The sequence below is a fragment of the Diceros bicornis genome, chromosome 7 (genome assembly GCF_020826845.1).
Source record: "Diceros bicornis minor isolate mBicDic1 chromosome 7, mDicBic1.mat.cur, whole genome shotgun sequence".
NCBI classification, from domain to species: Eukaryota; Metazoa; Chordata; class Mammalia; order Perissodactyla; family Rhinocerotidae; genus Diceros; species Diceros bicornis.
Window position 1 is genome coordinate 45545987 of NC_080746.1, and position 21532 is coordinate 45567518.

Here is a 21532-nt window from a genome sequence, read left to right on the forward strand (position 1 = left end):
AATTTCTTCACTTGCTGTAAAAGTTATTTCCAGATACTAAGTTAAGTTTATGTAAAGAGATTCAAAGACAATCACAAACGTCTTTCACTCAAGAATTGCAGGTTGTCCAGCCAATAAATACTGTCCTTTTTTTTTGGCTCCCCAAAGCCCCCAGTACACAGCCGTATATCTTAGTCATAGATCCCTCCAGTTTCTCCACGTGGGACGCCACCCCGGCATAGCCCAATGAGCGGTGAGTAGGTTGGCGCCCAGGACCCAAACCGGTGAACCCCGGGCCACAGAAGCAGAACGCACGAACCCAACCAGCTGCACCACCAGGCCGGCCCCAAGAGTGTCATTTTCTTAAATACAAAAACTACATCTATATCTTGAGACTAATGAAATGGTTTATTATTTGTGCCTTCACAGAGAGTTGACTAGAATTCATCAAATGGCAGGCATCAATACTGTTTTTAAATATGTTTAAAACACAGCAATAAACTTTACTTTGCACTGGTTTCTAACTAAAAATGCAATATTTGTCAATGTTTATATCAGATTAAGATATGTCTAGTGTGACTCAGTCCCATATAGTCTGTAGATTATCTGCTATGACAGCAAGTCTGAGCCTTTCAATCCACATGTTTAAACAAACTGTTGGATTTGTTGCTGCCTTTACAAAGGCAGGTGGAAAGAATTTCTAGCCAAGTACTGACTAGGATGGGATCAAAATTGTCATAATATGCTTCATTATACTGTCTATTTTAAATTAAATTACTTAAAGAAAAATGGAGTTGAATTATTTCATTTTTCTAAAATATTAGTGTTCTTCATACACAGATACCTACTGTTGAAAATAAAACCAATAAAATTATGTTTAAAAGTGTCACATGTTTCACTGTTTTTTGTGAGCAGCATTAAGTATAATAGTTTGGCATGGTTTCTGTGTTGCTGATTCTTTCCTTTGCTTCTCAATTAAAACAAAAAAGAGCTAATGGTTCTAAAGAAACTCATTTCTTTTCTCCATATGACTGTTTGGAAGATCGTAATCAAACCTGAATCAACAACCATGAGGAATCCTTTGGCTTGAAAAAACTTAGGTTGCTTCACCCATAAATACACATTTGGAAGTAAATGAATGCTTTAAAGGGATGCATGAGACAAAAGATTCTATCAAGTTTTCAACCATGACTTCTGCTTGGCCTTAACTGATAGTGACAGACAATGCTCTAAGGTGAAGCTATGACAATAACATACAAAACAATCAAAGGATTGAATAAAGGAGGCTGAACTATATTATGAAGAATGCCCACTGGGGTTGTACAGAGAGCCTTCTTCATTCAAAACATCTTCAAAATATTATACCCTGATTCCTAACAGAACCCATAGCATGTGTTGGTATCAATGGACAGCTAGATGGATGGATGGCCAGCTGGCAAAAAACTAAAACAAAACTAGAACTCTCTCTTCACATATTACCTTTCCTCAACCCAAGCCTCTGAAGTGTTCTCAGGATTCCATTTGAATGTAAGCCTTATTTCTGGTGTATAGATTGAAAATCAAGATGACCATGCATGAGATAATGTATGTGAAAAAACTATACCTATAAAAAAACCATTAAGAGCCATGCAAAAGTAAGGTATTTTCATTACACATTTTAATAACCATAGTTTCAATACTAAGAACATTGTGTTGCTTTTTAAGTAAATTCATACCATAAGCATCACCTCCTGTGTCACTTTTAGAAAATACTTATGGAACTACTTCCTCAAGTTCTTTCTTTGAAAAAATAAAATTGGCACATTTTCTCTCATTGAAAGGGGGTCTCATTTCCCTTTTTCCCATTTACGGGCGAGGATAAAAACACAAGTTGACTCATTTCTAACATAAAATGTTTCCCTTATCCTCTTCTCAAAAAAGGTTATCACGAGTGGAGTCCAAGGAACAGTATCATTTGATACTTAGTTATCTAATTTTATGCAATTAGAATTAAAGTTATTTTTAATAAATGGAATAAACATGTTCCCAAATACCTATATTTATAATAAAGTTGAATTTTAAGAATAAAATATTCTAATGCAATTGGACTTACTAATTGCTATATACAATATTGTTTGTTCATTCCAAAGACATGCTAGAGAGTTCAGACTAACACACAACATTGTTTTGTTTGGTCATAGTACTTTATAAATGGTTTTATTTTACCATTTACCAAACCTCTTTTGTTGAGTTATTCAAACTCTCGTCTGCCAAGAACACTAGGAATTTGGTGATAGTGCTTCTTTTAGGAGAAAAACAACCCCTTTCCTCAGAAAATTGAAAATGTTTATTTTGGCACTAAAACCTTGTATTGAGCCTTCTGGAAAGTATTTTAAATTGTTGTTTTTAACCTAGACTTTGTGACTGAAACAGGAAAAGGTTCCGTAGCTCTGCACCAAAATACATATTTATAGGATTGATTTTCTTTCTACACCAAAAACACTAGGTTGATGGCAGCAGTTTTCAAAGTAAAATTTCCTAGGACTAAAAATTGGGCTTTATCACCATATTCAACACATGATTGGTTTTTTAAACCTCAAAAACTTCTGAAGACTAAGAAATGCTAAATGTTGATCAAATATGTTGTCTTTAAGTGCCATATTGGGAAGGATTGCTTAACTACCTATTCTGTTAGGACAGAAAAAAAATTTATTTGATATTGTACTGTGCATGTCAACAAAAGATATGTTTCTACATTTTTATCTTTTTTACATTTTCCCCACTAGGTATGCTTTACATTCAGACTAGACAGAACATAAACATAAGCCATGTGAATTTTTTTCAATATTGTCCTAATAATGTGTCTGAATACAATATGAAGTTTTTGGAAACTGATGAAATGAAATAGTCATTGTTCTTAACTCCCCTATCCCACCCCTAAATTATTAAAAAAAGAAAGAGATCACAGAAATCATATGATGTATAAGAAGATATATTAAAAATGGTAGGTCAAACAATTTCACATAGACTCCCGGTTGCCACAATGATTTTTTCAGTCACTAATAACTGACATAAGATACTACACACCCCATTACCAATCCTTTGCAGATCAAGTCTTTCCAGTCTTGAAACTTTCTCCATTTTTATTTCCTTCTAACAGCCTGGCTGTCTCTTTACAGAGAGATTCTTTACAAGAATCTATTCTTATTTACAAAAAATCTATTATTCTTTACAAGAATAATAACAGCAACATCATCATTTTATATTTGCATATAACATTTTTGATAAAGTCAAAATAAGTTAAAATTATATTATTGTACTTATCAAATATTTATTAGGATGTTCTGGCAGGAAATTAGTTGTTTAAAAATTCTATATGGAGGAAAGAGAAGTCAAGACGGCATAGGCAGACTCTGAACTCAACTCCTCCCATGGACACAACCAATGTACAACTACTGTGGAAAAATTACCTCTGAGAGAGAACTGAAAACTGGATAAGAAGAACTCCTGCAACAAACGATAATCCTAATTAAGGTGGAAGAGGTAGAAATTCCGTTGTGGAGAAAAAAAACACCACCTTCACAAGCTGCCAGCTTCACAGCCGCCCGGGGCAGCCCAAAGGTACACAGCCTTCCCTGGAGGAGGGGGGCCCTGAGCCGGGGAGCATACACGCTACAGGCATTTTTTGGACCCAGCACAATCAAGACAAGTGGCATAATATCTGACTTTGCCTGCTACTAAAACCTTGGGGAGTACCCCCAGAAAAGCTGGTTCACAAAGAAATTAAAACCAGCTCTTCAAGGGCCCATGCACAAATTCACCTGTCTCAGAAAGCAACTTAAAATCACCAGGAAGAAAGGTGCACAGTGCTGTGGTGAAAACAGACTCACCTGATAGGCCCTGAGTGCATCTCGGTGAGAGGTGAGACCTCTCCAGGGGCTGGGACATTGGCGACAGCCATTGTTGTGGCTTGCTGTGGGCGTGCTGACATAGATGCTGGCAGACACCATTGGAGTTCTGCCTGGGGCCTGCTAGCCCAGGGTCTGCCCCACCCACTAGAGCATCGATTTAATCCAGCTCAGCCAGGACAGGCAGCCCACCCTAGGGACTGGCCCCATCCAACAACAAGCCCTCGGGCAACTTGTGGGCCTGTTAAGTGAGCTGCCTGGATTCTCCACAGCCTGGCGAGTGGGTCCACCTCTGTGAGGCAGTGCGTGCGCAAGGAGCGGGTGGAGACTGTGGGGCGGTGGTGGAGTGTGTGGGGCTCTCGCCTTGGAGAGACTGGGTCCACTTCAGGGGGTCGGGGTGCATACACGGGGCAGGACTATGTTGGCTGTGTGTGTGGACCTGTGGGCAGAGGGGCTTGTCAGCTGCAGAAGACTTGTGCTTCTCAAAGACCCACATGGGGGTTTGCCCCACCTTCCAAAGCCTGAAACAATTGGGTGTTCCCGTGCCTGAGGCCAGCCCCCACCCAGCTGCAATCCTCAGAGAGCTGACAAGAGATCTAAAGGCTGGAGGCTTAAGCAACTGTAAGCCCCTGAGCCTAATAACCTGCCACACTGGGGGCCTACTCACTTAATAGAAATACTGCAACACAAATGTGCTATTAGAACTTGCAGCCAACTGTGCTGGGACTCCCCACACCCGATAAAGAGACTGAAGGGCCCACAACAACTACAAGCAGCTGAGCATTACAACAGCTGGCCAGGAGCATAACTAAGCCTCCCTGGGCACCTACAGGAAGAGCAAACAGGCCACAACAGAAGGACACATGTAGCCCACATGGAGGTCGCTCCTGGAACATTGGGAACTGAGGGAAGCACACTGCCGGGGCTCATAAGGCATCACCTATATAAGGTCACCTCTCCAAGAGCAGGAGACGTAGCTGACCTACCTAATACACAGACACAAGCACAGGGAAAGAGGCAAAATGAGGAGGCAAATGAATATGTTCCAAATAAGGGAAGAGGACAAAACCCCAGAAAAGGAACTAAGTGAAACAGAAATGAGCAACCTACCCAACAGAGAGTTCAAACTAAGAGTGTTAAGGATGCTCACTGATCTTGGGAGAAGAATGGATGAACTCAGTGAGAACGTCAACAAAGAAATGGAAGATATAAAAAAGAACCAATCAGAAATGAAGAATACAATACTGGAAATGAAAAATTCACTAGAGGGACTCAAAAGCAGCGTAGAGGATACAGAAGAACAGACCTGCAAGCTGGACTAAAGACTAGAAGAACGGATCTGAGAGCTGGATGGATTCCATACAAATCAATGGAATAGAACCAAAAGCCCAGAAATAAACTCACACATCTATGGACAGCTAATCTTTGACAAAGGACCCAAGAACATACAATGGAGAAAGGAAAGTCTCTTCAACAAATGGTGCTGGGAAAACTGGACAGCCACACGCAAATAAATGAAAGTAGACCATTATCATACACCATACACAAAAATTAACTCAAAATGGATTAAAGACTTGAATGTGAGACCTGAAACCATGAAACTTTTAGAAGAAAACACAGGCAGTACCCTCTTTGACATCGGTCTTAGCAACATATTTTCAAGCACCATGTCTGACTGGGCAAGAGAAACAATAGAAAAAGTAAACAAATGGGACTACATCAAACTAAAAAGCTTCTGCACAGCAAGGAAACCATCAACAAAACGAAAAGACAGTCTAACAATTGGGAGAAGATATTTGCAAACCATACATCTGATAAGGGCTTAATCTCCAAAATATATAAAGAACTCATGAATCTCAACAACAAAAAAACTACCAACCCAATTAAAAAGTGGGCAAAGACTTGAAGAGACATTCCTCCAAAGAAGATATACAGATGGCCAACAGGCACATGAAAACATGTTCAACAACATTAACTATCAGGGAAATGCAAATCAAAACTACAATGAAATATCAACCTCACGCCCATCAGAATGGCTATAATTAACAAGACAGGAAACAACAAGTGTTGGAGAGGATGTGGAGAAAAGGGAACTCTCATATACTGCTGGTGGGAGTGCAAACTGGTGCAGCCACTATGGAAAACAGTATGGAGATTCCTCAAAAAATTAAGGATAGAACTACCATATGATCCAGCTATCGCACTGCTGGGTATTTATCCAAAGAACATGAAAAAACCAATGCGTAAGGATACATGTACCCCTGTGTTCATTGTAGCGTTATTCACAATAGCCAACACTTGGAAGCAACCTAAGTGCCCATCAAGGGATGAATGGATAAAGAAGATGTGGTATATATACACAATGGAATACTACTCAGCCATAAGAAATGATGAAATCCTGCCATTTGTGACAACATGGATGGACAATGAGGGTATTATGCAAAGTGAAATAAGTCAGAAGGAGACAGTCAAATACCGTATGATCTCACTCATAAGTAGTAGATGATAACAACAACAAACAAACACATAGAGACAGAGATTGGATTGGTGGTTACCAGAGGGGAAGGGGGGAGGGAGGAGGGCGAAAGGGATAATTAGGCACATGTGTGTGGTGATGGACTGTAATTACTATTTGACTGATGAACATGAGAACATGATTTAATCCCTGCAGAAATAGAAGTATAATGATGTACACCTGAAATTTATACAATGTTATAAACCAATGTTATTGCAATAAACAGAAAAATAATAAACAAATAAATAAAAATTCTATACGGTTGAATTGTCTTATTTAGGTTAAAAAAAAGATAAAGATATCTATCAAATATATCCTATGAAAATCCACAATTTCCTTTATCAATCAAGTACAAACTTTAATTTTAAAAGCCTGGTCCTTCCTGCTGTGACTGAATTCTGCCTATACACAGAAAAATCAAGAAAGAGTCTATTCAAATGAGTGTAATAAGAGTGAAATAAATGGGAATCACTGTTATCACAGAAAATGAAGATTATGAAGGAGCAGATTCTTCCTAATCAAAAATCCTATTCCCATTCTCTTGTGGTTATACGACACTGACAAACATCCTTTTTATTGACATTGAAATCTTGAGCCATCCTAACACTTCCCCACATTCCTCAGAGTCTCAATGTCAATGAAAAACACAACTCTGATATTAAGGACTAATTTAATATTTTTACAGACTATGATTAGTGTGCTAGGTTATCTTTGCAGAAGACTTAGATTAAGCCCTACCATCACATTTTTCTCATTTAAATTTAAAATGTGGATTGTTTCATAAGGAGGGTAAAGAATATCTCAAATTAGGTCCACAAAAATCAAAAATTCACATATTAGGAATTGAGGACTATTAATTTACATATTCAGCTTTCCAAGATGAACCTATAATAGAACGTGAAAAAAACAAATCTTCCTTCCCTTTGTCTCTCTATTCACTAAGGATTTACCTCTGACCACTCTAGGAAAAAAACAAATTCATACCACTTGTAGGGGATAATTATTTGGTGAACACTTTAGTTATATGGTTGATAAAAATTACAAAAGAACACTATTTTTTCTATTAAAATAAATAGGTATAACAGAACATACCTGAAAAAGAACATGTACATGGCAGCTGTGATGCAGAACAAAAGGACCTATAACAAGGAGAAAATACATTACTTGCAAAAGAACACTGACATCATCATTTGTGTGTCTTATAAAAGAAAAATATCTACTTATTAAATCTTGTGCCTGAAACAATTTTAAGATGTGCAAAACTAGTCATACACATATCACATTCTCTACCTTTCAAATAAACCATATGAAGGCAGTAATGAGTCTGTGTGTGTGTGTGTATATATATACACAGACATATATAGACACATTTTATTTATATATATATAAATATATATATAATATATAAATATTTATAAATGTATATAATATATAAATATTTATTTATAAATATATATAATATATAAATAAAATTATTATACACATTATACATTGTATACATTATATGACGTGTGTGTGTGTGTGTGTGTGTGTGTATTACAATATGTATATAGACTGGGTAGAAGGGTAACAGGATTCAAAAAGAACAGCCAATTTTTTAATTACCTCTAAGACTGCCTGAAGAACAAGTAATTTAAGAACAAAGACAATGGCTTTTATATAATGAAGTCAGCAAATAAATCATAAAGCTCACTATTATATCAAGACGACCAGACTTTTTTTTTTACATGTAAAATACAGTCTAGTTGTCAACCAATTCCAATCAATAAGAAAAGCTCCTAAAAATATAATCATCCTTTGTGGCATACAGACTAGTAAAAAAATTCCTCTAACAGCAGACATCAGAACACTCAGTAAATCTGGATTAAAGCTCCCCTCAAACACATGATACTAAACACAACATACTAAGATGGATACGGAAAGAATCCAGAACCCACATCCTGACCAAAAGCTTAGTTATGCCAAAAAAGTGGATCTCCGGAAAGTTGTTTTAAATCACTAAAACAGAAGCTGTAAAATGTGCTCCTATGTGAACCACAATGTAAATTAAACATAAGGATTGTCAGTGGCCTCACATCATAGACAAATGACAAATGAACAATCTTTCACTGTAAAAGGGTGACCACAAGGAACAACAAAAATGAAAATGGTACAAAATAGTGTTTTGCTATTTCCAACCCAAATAATTTCTAGTCAGCTTAAGGAAAGTATAATAGTTTTGCTATTACAAATCAAACCTGACAGGTTCGCCACTTTGGCTTAAGATAAGAATTATAAGTATAACCTGAGTGACTTAGAACTACAGAAACCTACCAACCAAAAGAGGATGGCTATCAATTACTACAAAACAAACATTATTTTTATAGTTTATTATATATAATACATATAAAATATATAAAATCTCTTTATAAAGTATAAAATATCTCTCTTCTAATAAACACACACACACACTCTTCTCCCCTCCTCTCTCTTTTTCCATTGCCTTTAAAAATACCCCATTCAGGGGCCGGCCCGGTGGCTTAGCGGTTAAGTGCGTGCGCTCCGCTACCGGCGGCCCGGGTCCGGATCCCGGGCGCGCACCAATGCACCGCTTGTCCGGCCATGCTGTGGCGGTGTCCCACGTACTGCAACTAGAAGGATGTGCAACTATGACATACAACTATCTACTGGGGCTTTGGGGGGGGCGGGGGGGAGAGGAGGATTGGCAAAAGATGTTAGCTCAGGGCCGGTGTTCCTCAGCAAAAAAAAAAACAGGAGGATTGGCATGGATGTTAGCTCAGGGCTGATCTTCCTCACACACACAAAAAAAGGTACCCTATTCATGATGCATAAGGTTCATGCCACTGTTTTTGAAAACATAACTTGAAGTGTATGGAATAAGTTTCAGTTAGTGATTAATCAATTATAAATTGAAGTCCAAGTGAGTTTGTCTACTGGTTATAATTTTTCAGCCAAGGATTCACATCAAAAAATTCAATTTTTATTTCCCTATCATTGTACCCTCTTTGGGCAATGCCATCCCTCCCAGATGTTCCATGTTGCACTCTTTCCCTGCACTAGTCATTGCCCACCTTGTAGACCTCACTCGCAAACCTCTCTAGGAGTATCCTAGAAATCCTTCCCACACTCTCTACTTTCTCTAAAGAAAATTTCCGAAGTCTCTTTCTCTCAAAATGTTGCTAAGCTCTACCCTAATATGCTAAACATCCTGTGCTCATAAAAAACTAACAATTATCTCAACAAATAATACATTTGAAACTGGAAAGGAGCACAATGTTTAAGAACTCAAGCTTTGGAGTAAGGCAGATCTAGGTTTCAAGCTAGTTTTGTGTGACTTTTGATTCTTTATATAATTTCTCTAAGCTTTAATTCCTTAACGGTAAAGTAAGAATGTCTTCTCACTTTGAATTGTTGGGAAGATTAAATAAGATGACGCTTGCAAATGTGTCAGGCATTCAACAGATTATTTTTATTTTGTTTTGTTATTCATCGAAGTGATCTAGATATAAAAACCTCATCCAGAGACATAAGTCTGGAAGATTGTTTTTAAACAGACAAACCTTTTGAAATCTTCCCAATCACCAACATTTGAAGCTCACGTTTTTATAGAGCAAAGAGTCAAGAGATGAAAATCTGTATACGCAGGGGAAAAATCTAAGGGATATTAAAGCACAAATGATCAATTCATTCAAGAAATATTTACTGAACACCTACTATGTGCCAGGCCCTGCTCTAGAACTTACAACATACACAAAATGGACAAAGTCCTTGCCCTCATGGAACATATCTTGTAGTCAGGTGAGAGAAGATATTAAAAGAAAATAGTATGTCAGACAGTGATAGGCGTTTTGGAGAAAACAAAGCAGGATAAGGAAATAAAATGCATGACAGTAGGGGTTGTTGTCTCATACACAGTGGTCAAGGAAGCAGAGACTTGTTAGTAGAGACCCTGAGGAGATGAGGGATAAGCCAGGGGACCATATCAACAGAACCACTGGAAAGACTGAATTTTATTACGAAAGACGTTCAGTATCATAAAAATGCTAAAGAAAGGATTTCATTTTTAGTGATGTAAAGTTTTCAAAGTTTTTAAAATTAATTGTGTTAATTTATTAAACATTGTAACTTCAACAAAGTGCTTTTCCAAATAAATGTAAATCTTTCCAGTTAAATAATGAAGAATATTTTCTCTGTGTTTCAAATTATAGAATTTTAGAGCTAAAAGGAACTTCAGATAAACCTGTGTATTTTTTCATATCAGGAAACTTAGATCCTGATAAGGTAAGTGATATGCCCATGCTTACTCTGCTAGTTGTACCTTGCATTTTCTTCATTAAGTATTGGACACATGGTCCCCTGCATCTGCTCTATACAGACGATATTTAAATACATTCTGATCTTCAAGGAGCTTACAGCATACTGCTCCACAGTCCAATTCTATAGCTACTGTTCACATGTGGCTACTTAAAATGTTTAATAGCTTTATTGAGGTATAACTGACATATTTAAAGTGTACAATTTTGTAAGTGACGTAGGTATATACCTGTAAAATAATCATAATCAAGATAATGAATATAGCCATCACACTCAAAAAGTTCTTAATAGCGTTCCTTTATTATCATTGTAATAGCTGAAGAATCTGTAGTGATGTCACTTCTCTCATTCCTAATATTGGTAGTTTGTATCTTATTTTCTTAATATATTAACTGTATTGATTTTATCAAAGAATGAGCTTTTGGTTTAATTGACTTTCTCTATTGTTTTTCTGTTTTCTACACCATTGACTTCAATTTGACCTTTATTAATTCCTTTTTTCTGTTTGGATTTAATTTGCTTTTGTTTTCCTAGCTTCTTACAGGTAGAAATTTAGGCCATAGATTTAAGATTTTTTTCTTTTTTTAGTATAGGTGTATAAGGCTATAAATTTCCCCCTAAGACCTGCTGTACGTGTATCTTACTAATTTTGATAAGTCGGCTATTCATTTTTGTTCCATTCACAATACTTTCTAATTTTGCTTTTACTTACTTCTGTGATCCATGACTTAGTTAGAAGTATGTTAACTAGTTTCCAAATATTTGGGGATTCTCAGCAATCTTCCTGTTGTTACTGACACCTTATTTGATTCTTTTATGGTCAGCCAACAGTTTACATGACTTGGTTATTTCTCAATTTATCAAAACTTATTTTATGTCCCAGAATATGTTTCCTATGTTTGGTAAATATCCCATGGGAATTTTAAAAGAAGATGCATTCTACTGTTGCTGGGCAGAGGGAGCTATAAATGTCAACTAGGTCAAGTTGGTTGATGGTGTTGTTCAAATCTTCTATATCCTTACTGATTTTTTTTCTATTTGTTCAATCAATTATTAAGAGAAGGTATCAAAATATGCTGCTGTAATTGTAGAGTTGTCTCCACAATCTCTCCTTGCAGTTCTATCAGTTCTTCCTTGGTATATTTTGAAGCTCTGCTATTAGGGACGTAAACATTTAGCATTATGTCCACTTGACCATGATGAAATTGCCCTTTTTATCTGATATTCTTTGTTCTGAAATCTATTTTACCTGATAGTAACTTCAGCTTTCTTTTGATTATTGTTAGTTTTCAATTCTTTTAACTGATTCAGTATTTATATTTGAAGTCCATTGCCTGTAGGCATCATATTGTTGCTTCTTGCTTCTTTATCCTATCCAAAAATCTCCCTCTCTCTTCATTGGCATACTTAGATTGTTTACATTTAATATGATTGTTGGTAAGTTCAGAATTAAATCTATCATCTTGCTATTTATTTTTCTATTCTCTTGTTTCCTTTTTCCTCCTTTCTGCCTTTTTTGGAATATCTGAATATTTTTTATGATTCCATTTTCTCTCCTTTGTTGGCTTATTTTAGTGTTTGTTTAGGGTTTATGGTATGCATCTTTAAATTGATATAGTCTCCATTCAAGTATTATTATACCACTTAACACATAATATAGAACCTTAGAATAGTATACTTCCATTTCTCCCCTCCTGACCTTTGTGTTATTGTTGTCATCCATTGGTACTTTTACTTATAAGACCACTATATTTTAATCATTTTCCTTAAAAATGTATGACTAAAAAAATTTCAGCTTTGTTTTGAAAGATATTTTTTGTGGGTATAGATTTCTAGGTTGATGGACCATTTTATTTCAGTAGTTGGCTCAATGAATGTCACTCCAATATCTTCTTACATGGTGTGCCTTGGAGTAGTCTTCATGTTTCTTGTACTAGAATTTCATTAAGTTTCTTAGATCTATGGGTTTACAGTTTTCAAATTTGAAAATTTTTCAACCATTATTACATCAAATATTTTTTCTTCTCTTAAATGAGATAACTAAGTCTAATAGAGTGACTTGTACATCATAGATGTTTAATAAATGGTAACTATTAACAAGAAACAATTTCTCTGTAATTCCCTTCCATTTCACAAACATTGCACAATATACTTAAACAGGATAATTCTGAAATTGCTATTTTCACTTTAATTTTTTTAACATTTTTTTAACTTCAAAGAGTAATGTAGGGCATGCTACAACATGGATGAACCTCAAAAACATGATTTAAGTGAAATTAGCCCATTACAAAAGATCACATGTTGTATGATACCATTTATATGAAATTCCAAAATATTTACAGAAAGCAGAATAATGGATGTCTAGAGCTAGGGGAGTGAGGGGTGATAAGGAGTGTTTGCTAATGGTGCAAGGTTTCTTCTGGCGTAATGTAAAGCTTCTAAAATTAGATTGTATGGATAGGTGCACATCTCTGTAAATATACTGAAAAGTGCAAGTGACACTTTGGTAAATTTGTATTACGTAAATTACATCTCAAAAACACTATTAAAACTGATTTTTTTACAAAGTAATGCAGGTATATGACAAAAAGAAAAATTCAAACTGAATAACAAAAATACAATGAAAAGAAAGTTCCCTTCTATTCCAGATCTCTGGTATCCTGTATAGAATTCTGTGTGTGTATGTATACATTTGTATATAGATACATCCCTAATAAAGACATTGTTTTATACTTTTCTGTTTAACTTTACATACACACACACACACACACACACAAACCCACATATGGAAATGCTGAAGTTTATTTAAACAGCTTATGAAAAGATATTTAGAGTGGATACAATAAATATTGAATACCAAAGAATACTTTATAAACATATGCACTTATATCTCTAAAGGGAAATTCTTAGAAATGGATTTATTGCATCAAGGAATAAGTACCTTTTTAATTTTGATGCACTCCCGTCAACAGTATATGAAAGTAGCTATTTCTTTACACTTTCCTTACACTATTTTCCTTTACTCACGAAAATTGTTGTTTTATCAAACTGTTTTATCCTTGCCAACCTGATAGGTGAAATAAATGATATTTCATATTATAGCTGCATTCTTCTAATGAGTGAAACTGAGCCTCCCAGGTTTGTGAACCGTTTTGTTTGTTTTTTGGTCAGTTGGTTTAACTGCTTTTTCATATCCTTTGCCTATTTTTGGATGTTGATCTTTTAGAAACCATTTTCATTTTTTTAAACTGAATATTTACAGGAAAACATAGAATTAATTTCATTATTATCTATTGCACCAACAATATGGGTAAATAAAAGTAATCACGTAAAGGAAATCTCATAATGTCCTAAGCGAAAAGAACATTTTAAGCCACGAATGTACAGAAAGTATAACAAATAATGTGAAAGTAAAGTTCATTCAGCTGGAAAATACTGTTTTCTCTGGAATGACTTGTCAGGAAGCGATAGATTTACAATACATGGCTTCCTGCTACAGAGCTTACAAAACTTTCAGAAAAAAACTATACTATTGCTGTCATCACTATGTCATGTAGAATTATACGAAAGCTATCCCTCTCAAGGCTCTAACAAAGAAACAATATCATAATACATGAATACTTTAAATCCTAAAAATAACCAGAAATATAAAAAATGTGAATATGGCCCAATGTGAATATGTCCTGGTAAAGAAAGCTGTTTTTACCATTTAAGCCTCAAAATGGTTAAAACACATATCCTGAAGTCATTTTAAAGTCTACTAGAAACCTAAACAGATGGTGCATTTAACTACTTCCTACCACACAACTCTTCTGCCTTTCTTTAACATACTCAATTAAATGTTCTTTGTCCCTAATCATAGTGCCTTTGACCACTCCTTTTTGAGTGTGTCCAAAGACAACGATGCCCTTTGCTGCTTGGCCTTCATTACTCATCAAGCCCATTTTCCCCCACATTCACTGAGCCCCCCACTCCCCCATTACTCAAATAAATACTGAAATCTCATCTCTGTTTTCTGGAAAAGAAGCAATAAATTTCCCCTTGCCCCATGAGTACTTCATTCATATTTTATCCTGTATCCACCTACCCATTCACAAAAATGGATGTGTTGTCTATGTGTTTCTAACACTTTGTAACTCAGCAAGTCAAAAGGAGAGAGATACAGAGGTAAGCGTCAGACTATTAGGAGCCTGCATGATCTTCAAGTGAAACAGAATAGACAAGGAACCACAAGTTCTCACCCTCATTAATATATTTAGTTAGTACTGGCTATATGGCCAGCAAACTAGGGAAACAAAACTACTTAATACTCGATTCCTGTTGCCCTTATGAGGTCAGTCTAGTGAAAATGCAGGCATCTTAACAAATCATTCCAATACATCATGCTAGGACAGAATACTTATACTTCACCCCACAAGAGGTACTCACCAAAACATTTCATTATATTAATTATTCAATATATTTGGGCAATGCTTTTTTTTGGTTGTCTATATAACTTCCTTTAAGTCTCCCCCAGAATTTACTTGGAACACAAAGCCCCAAACAACAGTATTCACTTCACGTAACTGCACAAATGGATAGATTCTTGATATCTTATATAAGGCTTTGGATAACGATGTTAGTTTCTATTTATAGAGACCATCTTTCAAAAAACTAAATAGAGCGGGCCAGCCCGGTGGCATAGTGGTTAAGTGCACACGCTCCGCTGCTGGCGGTCTGGGTTCAGATCCTGGGCGCGCACCGACACGCCACTTGTCAAGCCATGCTGTGGCGGCGTCCCATATAAAGTGGAGGAAGATGGGCACGGATGTTAGCCCAGGGCCAGTCTTCCTCAGCAAAAAAAGAGGAGGATTGGCAGATGTTAGTGCAGGGCTGATCTTCCTCACCAAATAAAAAAAAAAAATCTAAATAGTACTTCCATTCATACACTTTTTAAAAGGCTGAACTTGAGACTCGACTATGCATTTTCAACTTTTCTGAAAACACAGACCATTGCATGGCCTCTTGGGGAAAGCACTCGTATTGAATGAGTAAGTCTTATCACAATTTGCAATGTATATATTTTGAATTGGAACACACAACATATTATCATAAAACTGATTTGCTTTAGACAATGCATAATTTTAAGCAGTGCTATTCTCAAGATAAATAACTAGGTACTGTTTTATAATTTTAAAAAATCCTTATATAATTCAAATCTCACATAATATACAGTCCATCTTTTTAATCTGTCCCTTTGTTTGGGATTAGCAGTTTTACTTATTGATTTCCTTTTTTCTTTTTAATTTCCATTCCTTGACAAAACAAATACAGGAGAAGTATAAAACACCTTATCAGGAACTTAGGGCCACAAATGCCAGAGTAGAAGTAAGAAACAAGTCATGGATTTCCAGATTAAGACTATAAACTTGATAAAATCACTTTCATTTTTTAGGCCTTAACTTTTTCAACTATAAAAGACGTTAGATTAATCTCTAGGATCCTTCAGAATACCAAAATTCTATGATTCCATGAGTCAATTATTTTCAGTGTACAACAAAATTGTTTCAAAGCAAATGTTACTAATATATATAATGAGACAAATCTCAGAATATATGCATACACTAAGCAAATAAAATGAATTTTCTATGACTGAATTCAGTGTGGGGAATTACATTAAATATGCCAAAAACTTGGGTCTAGTCTCTTCCTTGCACTGCTCACCATTCTTGATTTATATACTTTCAAGGTCAGCAAACAGCATCTGGCAACATATTAACCCTGAAATTTTCCAGTTGTAGAAACAGCTATGTTAGATAGTAGCAAGTACAGCCTATACGATATCCCGTCCTTTTATGTTAAGTAGGTAAACTGTATTTCGTCTTCCATAAAAATGAAAGGATTTAAAGCATGTAACTATAAAACATTTCAATATGTAGTAACTAATGCGACCTGGAAGTTCATTACACATTATAACAAAATTCTAATTCTGCTAGATTTTTAAAAAATAAACAGTTTTAAACAACTTGCTATTTAAAGGATTACAGATAAAGGTCTACATATGGAAAAATTCAGTCTTTATTAAAAATTTAAAAGAAAATTTAGCGGTCAAGTAAAAATCAAGATGTGAATTCATTCAGTGAACAAAATACTCATTGAAAGTATATTCTCAGAACTAGGACTATAAACCAATTAGACATTATCATCAAACAACCACTGCACTTCACTCACATCTCTATTATCATCATGTAAAGAAAATGCAGTATATTGGAAGTAAAGGTTGGCCAATGACATATTTAAACGTTATCAAGATATTCAACTGTTTCTTTTCTTTCCCATATTCGATTCTCTATTTTATGGTCGTTTGGTCATTAAAAGTCACTAAAAATGCAATTCAAAACAAACAGGAAAAGAAATAAATATGAAAAGGAAGAGTAAGGACCCAAAAGAAACCATGGGAGAGTTTAAAGATGGAAAGTTAGTAAAGGTAAATCAAGAAAATAAAAAGCACCAGAGAACATGGAGAAAGAGGAAAGTAGAGGAAAAAAATAGATAATAAACTACTATTGATTAACAGTGCCAGGCACCATATAAAGATATTTTTAAAATATTATCTCTAATCCTAACAACAGCTCTTCAAGGTAGGTTTTATCATTCCCATTTTAAAGATGAGGCAGAAAACTGGACTCAGAAGACAAGTTACTCAGCTAAAATCACAGAATATGCAAGTAGGTGAACGAAGACTCAAAGGTAGCACTATGTGATTTCAAATGCGAGGCTTTCAATTGTACCCTTCTGTCTCTAGAAAATATTTCATTCTTATTAAAGTTGATTTAGTGGCTACTGTGCTTCTAAGGTAGGAATAATCCCCATAATGCTTCCAATAGATATATATTTTTTTTTAAGCAGTGTCTGTCATTTACAAAAAGGGAGTGCAGGGAAATCTTTCAGAGTTCAGTATAATAATAATTAAAATAATAGTGTAACAACAACTTCAATTGCTGATGTTACTGAATGCTCACTATATGTCACGTGCTGTATTAAGTGTTTGACACACATTGCCTTACATAATCCTCAAAATAGCTCTGCAATGTAGGGATTATTATCCCGATTCAGAGAAGAGGTTTAGAGAGACATAGTTTGGGATTGAGCCAGGTTTGGAAACCAGGTGTGATTCCAAAGCCCAGGAGCTGTCATGGATTTCTCTCTAAGCTTCCTTTAAAAATTCCCATTAAAGAATTAGAGCTTTTACAAATTCCATTCAACTTAATTATGAAACATTTCTTATTTTCATGCACAGCAGATATAATAGTAAGTTAAAACATAGTCTCTGTGTCGAAGAGCTCACTACTTACATAATGAACCAGATTTAAGAACAGTGAAGGTGACAAGAAAATTCCACAATCCTCCAAACTTCTATAAAATATTATTCTAGTTAAGAGGAACAGATCTAAGAAATATACTTTTTAAATTTCCAAAATAAGTAAATTCAATATTACAATCAAAAATTTAAAACCTTACATGTTTAGATAATAAGTGAAATGAGAAAAAAGTTGCGTGACTCAGTTTTCCAATATGTTTACATGACTACGTGAGGGACCATTTCTTCATCCCAATGCAGGCAAACATGTTACTTTTTCAATTCAGGAAAAACAAAACACTTCACGTGTCATTCAGCACATGGAGGAGGAGGAGGAGAAACGTTTTATATGGACTCAGAGCAAAGTTAAAGCTGAAAAAATATTATGTTTTCAGCAGGGCAAAGTAGACGGGTCACCTAAGTGAAACCTCATTATTATAAGTAGACAATTTGTAGTAAGTTAGTTATTTTCATCCAAAGGGTGGTATTCCCATTAACCTCAAATAAGAACCAGGCTTAGGGTGATACTATGTTTTTCCCTCAGAGTCACTACAAAAATAAATAAATAAGAGCTTCCAGATTACTTTAGAGAAGTCACAGCAGGGCCACATACAAACAGAACATGGTATATGGCAATTCAGATTTTTATCATTTGATAAAGGTAAGAAAGACCATTAGAGTAAGGTCCTGTAATCCTAACCAAGATGCCCAATAAGACAGTACTCACTCACGACTTCATCAGCCAGACTGTGCTGTGGACAGAAGGCCAACAGCTGCCCTCCAGCTGAGTTCCACATTTTTTAGGTGTCCACTTAGAACTAACTCAATTTCAATACATGATCCAAAAAAAAAACAGCCATCAACAATAAACAGAAGGATATATAATCTCCTTACTGTTGTTTTAAACACAGCATATGGGTACTTTACTCATGTATTGGTATAATGGAATGTCACTTAGTTCTCCCAAATGGTGTGCCCTGTGCCCACACTCAAGCCATCTGCCAGTTCTTTGGGCATATGCTCATTCCAGAATTCATCTGAGAAAATCCTTCCTTGATTAGGCACGGCATTGCTCATATCTGTCTTGGTTCTCACTATTTCTATCCAGCTGCAGATTCCTCTCTGCATACTCAGTTCCCACTGACTACTATTTCTTCAGACAAAAAAGCACAATGAAAGTGGGCACTACCTCTACCGAAAAAAAAAAAGTGCAGCATGTGCTTGAATTCTGAATCAGATGAACTGTGAAAGACTTTTCAATCATCTCTTCCAAACTTAATCCACACACAAGATTTTTCCTTTTGAGCTTCCCATGCTTATTACATCAAGGAAACAAAATAGATCAAGGCCTCTCAGCTGTGCTGGGTAACCTTAACAAACCTTCATTTTCTGTGCTGTTTTTGCCCCCTCCCCAATCAGCAAGACAGATTCAGTATCTAGTTTATCACTAAGAGTCATAATGACAGTGAAATATATGGTTTTTCAAAATACCCACAGAAGTATTTTAACAGTTTATAGGTAGGAGAGTGATAAAAGAATAAAATATCACTACTGATATTTTTTTAAATTACTAGTCAACTGTGTTCAATACCTAATAGCTCTAGGACAATGAGAAGAAATTCAAGTATTTATCTAGTCTTGTTCCAACAATAAAAATGAATTTAAAATAAATGGAAAGATAAAAATCTAGTGCAACTGTAAAATCAAGTTTATATACAGTATTAGCTATTAGTTATGGATTCCAAAATGATTAAAGAGAAGAGATTTATAGACCAGAGTTAACTCTATCATGGAAATCTCTCTTCTGCTTTGTATTCTAGTTGCATGTGGTTAAGACCTTGTATGAAATTTGTGTATAGCCAGTTTCAAGGATGAATCTGGACCATATGACCTAAAATGCAGGCAGGCCATCTGTCTAAAAGCCAAAATCATAATTTTAGGCACCAGTATCTGGGAATGTTTGTACAAACTCTTCATCCCTTGAAGGAACATTACTCTTACATCACTGATGTCAATCTTTTGTATATATGCACGTACGTATGTGTGGATGGATGGATAAATAGATTAGGTTTATATATACAACTCCTCTTCAAAATTCCCTTACCAAAGGATAGTATTCCCTGAACTTTCTAAATAAACTCAAAGTAAGGTACCAGCAAATCTGAATACAGTACGTACTTGGAGAAACCACCACCTTGTTTTTGTTTTCTCCATCTTACTTGCTTTTTCATAACGCCTGCATCTAAGAGGACTACAAGGTTTCAGGATGAAGAATGTGAACCTCATATGGTATTTTAGTTCCTCAATTATGTTCACAACCTGATAATCATCTACTCCTATAGAAATTGTCACAAAAGGAAAAATAAGTTTTGTTTTTTCTTCTCAATTTTTTTCCTCCAGAAGATATCATTAAAAGGCATGGGAAGAATTGAACAAAGTTTTCTTAAACTTTCTCATGATAGCATTCTTAATGTTCCCACAGTCTTTTTTAGCAGCAATTAACATAGCTGCAGAGTTTTAGCTTACTTCTCCAGTGTTATTTTATGAACACATCCACACTAATTTTTATTTACAAGTACCAGTAACATGAATGTATACTTACTCTAGATTATATTCCAAAGTAGTACCTGGAAAATGCAGGTTATTGGACATATAGACATATGGGACATAGATTTCATGGTTAAAAACAAAAGAACATTCATTTTATTCATTCACTTAAATTATAAACTTAGTTATTTCTCTCATCCAACTCAGATTTTTTCAAGTGGCTATTTTTAAAGATATCTTACAGTTTAGAAAGTTATAGCCTTCTCAAAAAAAAAAAAAGAATTTATGTAGGTCTTCCCTCACAATGGCAGTATGATTCTTTTAGCAGCACTCTACAAACGATAACTATTTTTAATAAACACTTTATTTTAGCCCCCCCCCAAAAAAAGAAAGTTATAGCCTTCTCAAAATAAAATTCTACAAATCATAGCATATACAAAGACCTCCCTGGGATATACCTAAAACACCATGTCTAAATACCATTGTTGTCTCCACCCACAAAGTTAGAACAAGATGAACAAAGAGTGTATCAGCAGAGCAGAACAACTCAATATTGTCATGCTGGGAAGAATACTAGGAGTGACACAGATTAATATCCTCAAAAATAAGTCCTCACAACACCCAAAGCATTTTGAAACTGATATGCTTTGGCCTTCTCAGTCTTAAAAATTTAATTAGTAACAATAAACCAAACTAACTAGGGGTGGAATCTGCAAAGCTCTGAAGAGCATTTCTAAATGTAATTTTCTTAGTGTATTAAATATAGGGCATGGCAAAAATGAGGTATGTGTGTTATGCTAGCCAAAATTTCACATGGAAATTCTGTCTACAACAATAAACAGTCTGATTAATATTTTAATAGAAAAGGCCCCTAAGGAAAGCAGGTGGTTCCTGGTATACACAGTCTCAGTGTCTGAGCTATCTTAAGCATACATTCCTTCATCTTAATCA

General features: G+C 35.3%; 1 protein-coding gene across 4 annotated transcripts in view; it reads right to left on the minus strand.

The window, feature by feature from the left end:
- Positions 1 to 21532, minus strand: part of TMEM135 (transmembrane protein 135) — a 232122-nt gene that overhangs the window by 70855 nt on the left and 139735 nt on the right. For all 4 annotated transcript variants that reach the window (XM_058545449.1, XM_058545447.1, XM_058545446.1 and 1 more), the window contains one exon: positions 7474 to 7520. In XM_058545449.1, coding sequence (XP_058401432.1) covers positions 7474 to 7520 — 47 coding nt within the window. The remainder of the gene's footprint in view (positions 1 to 7473; positions 7521 to 21532) is intronic.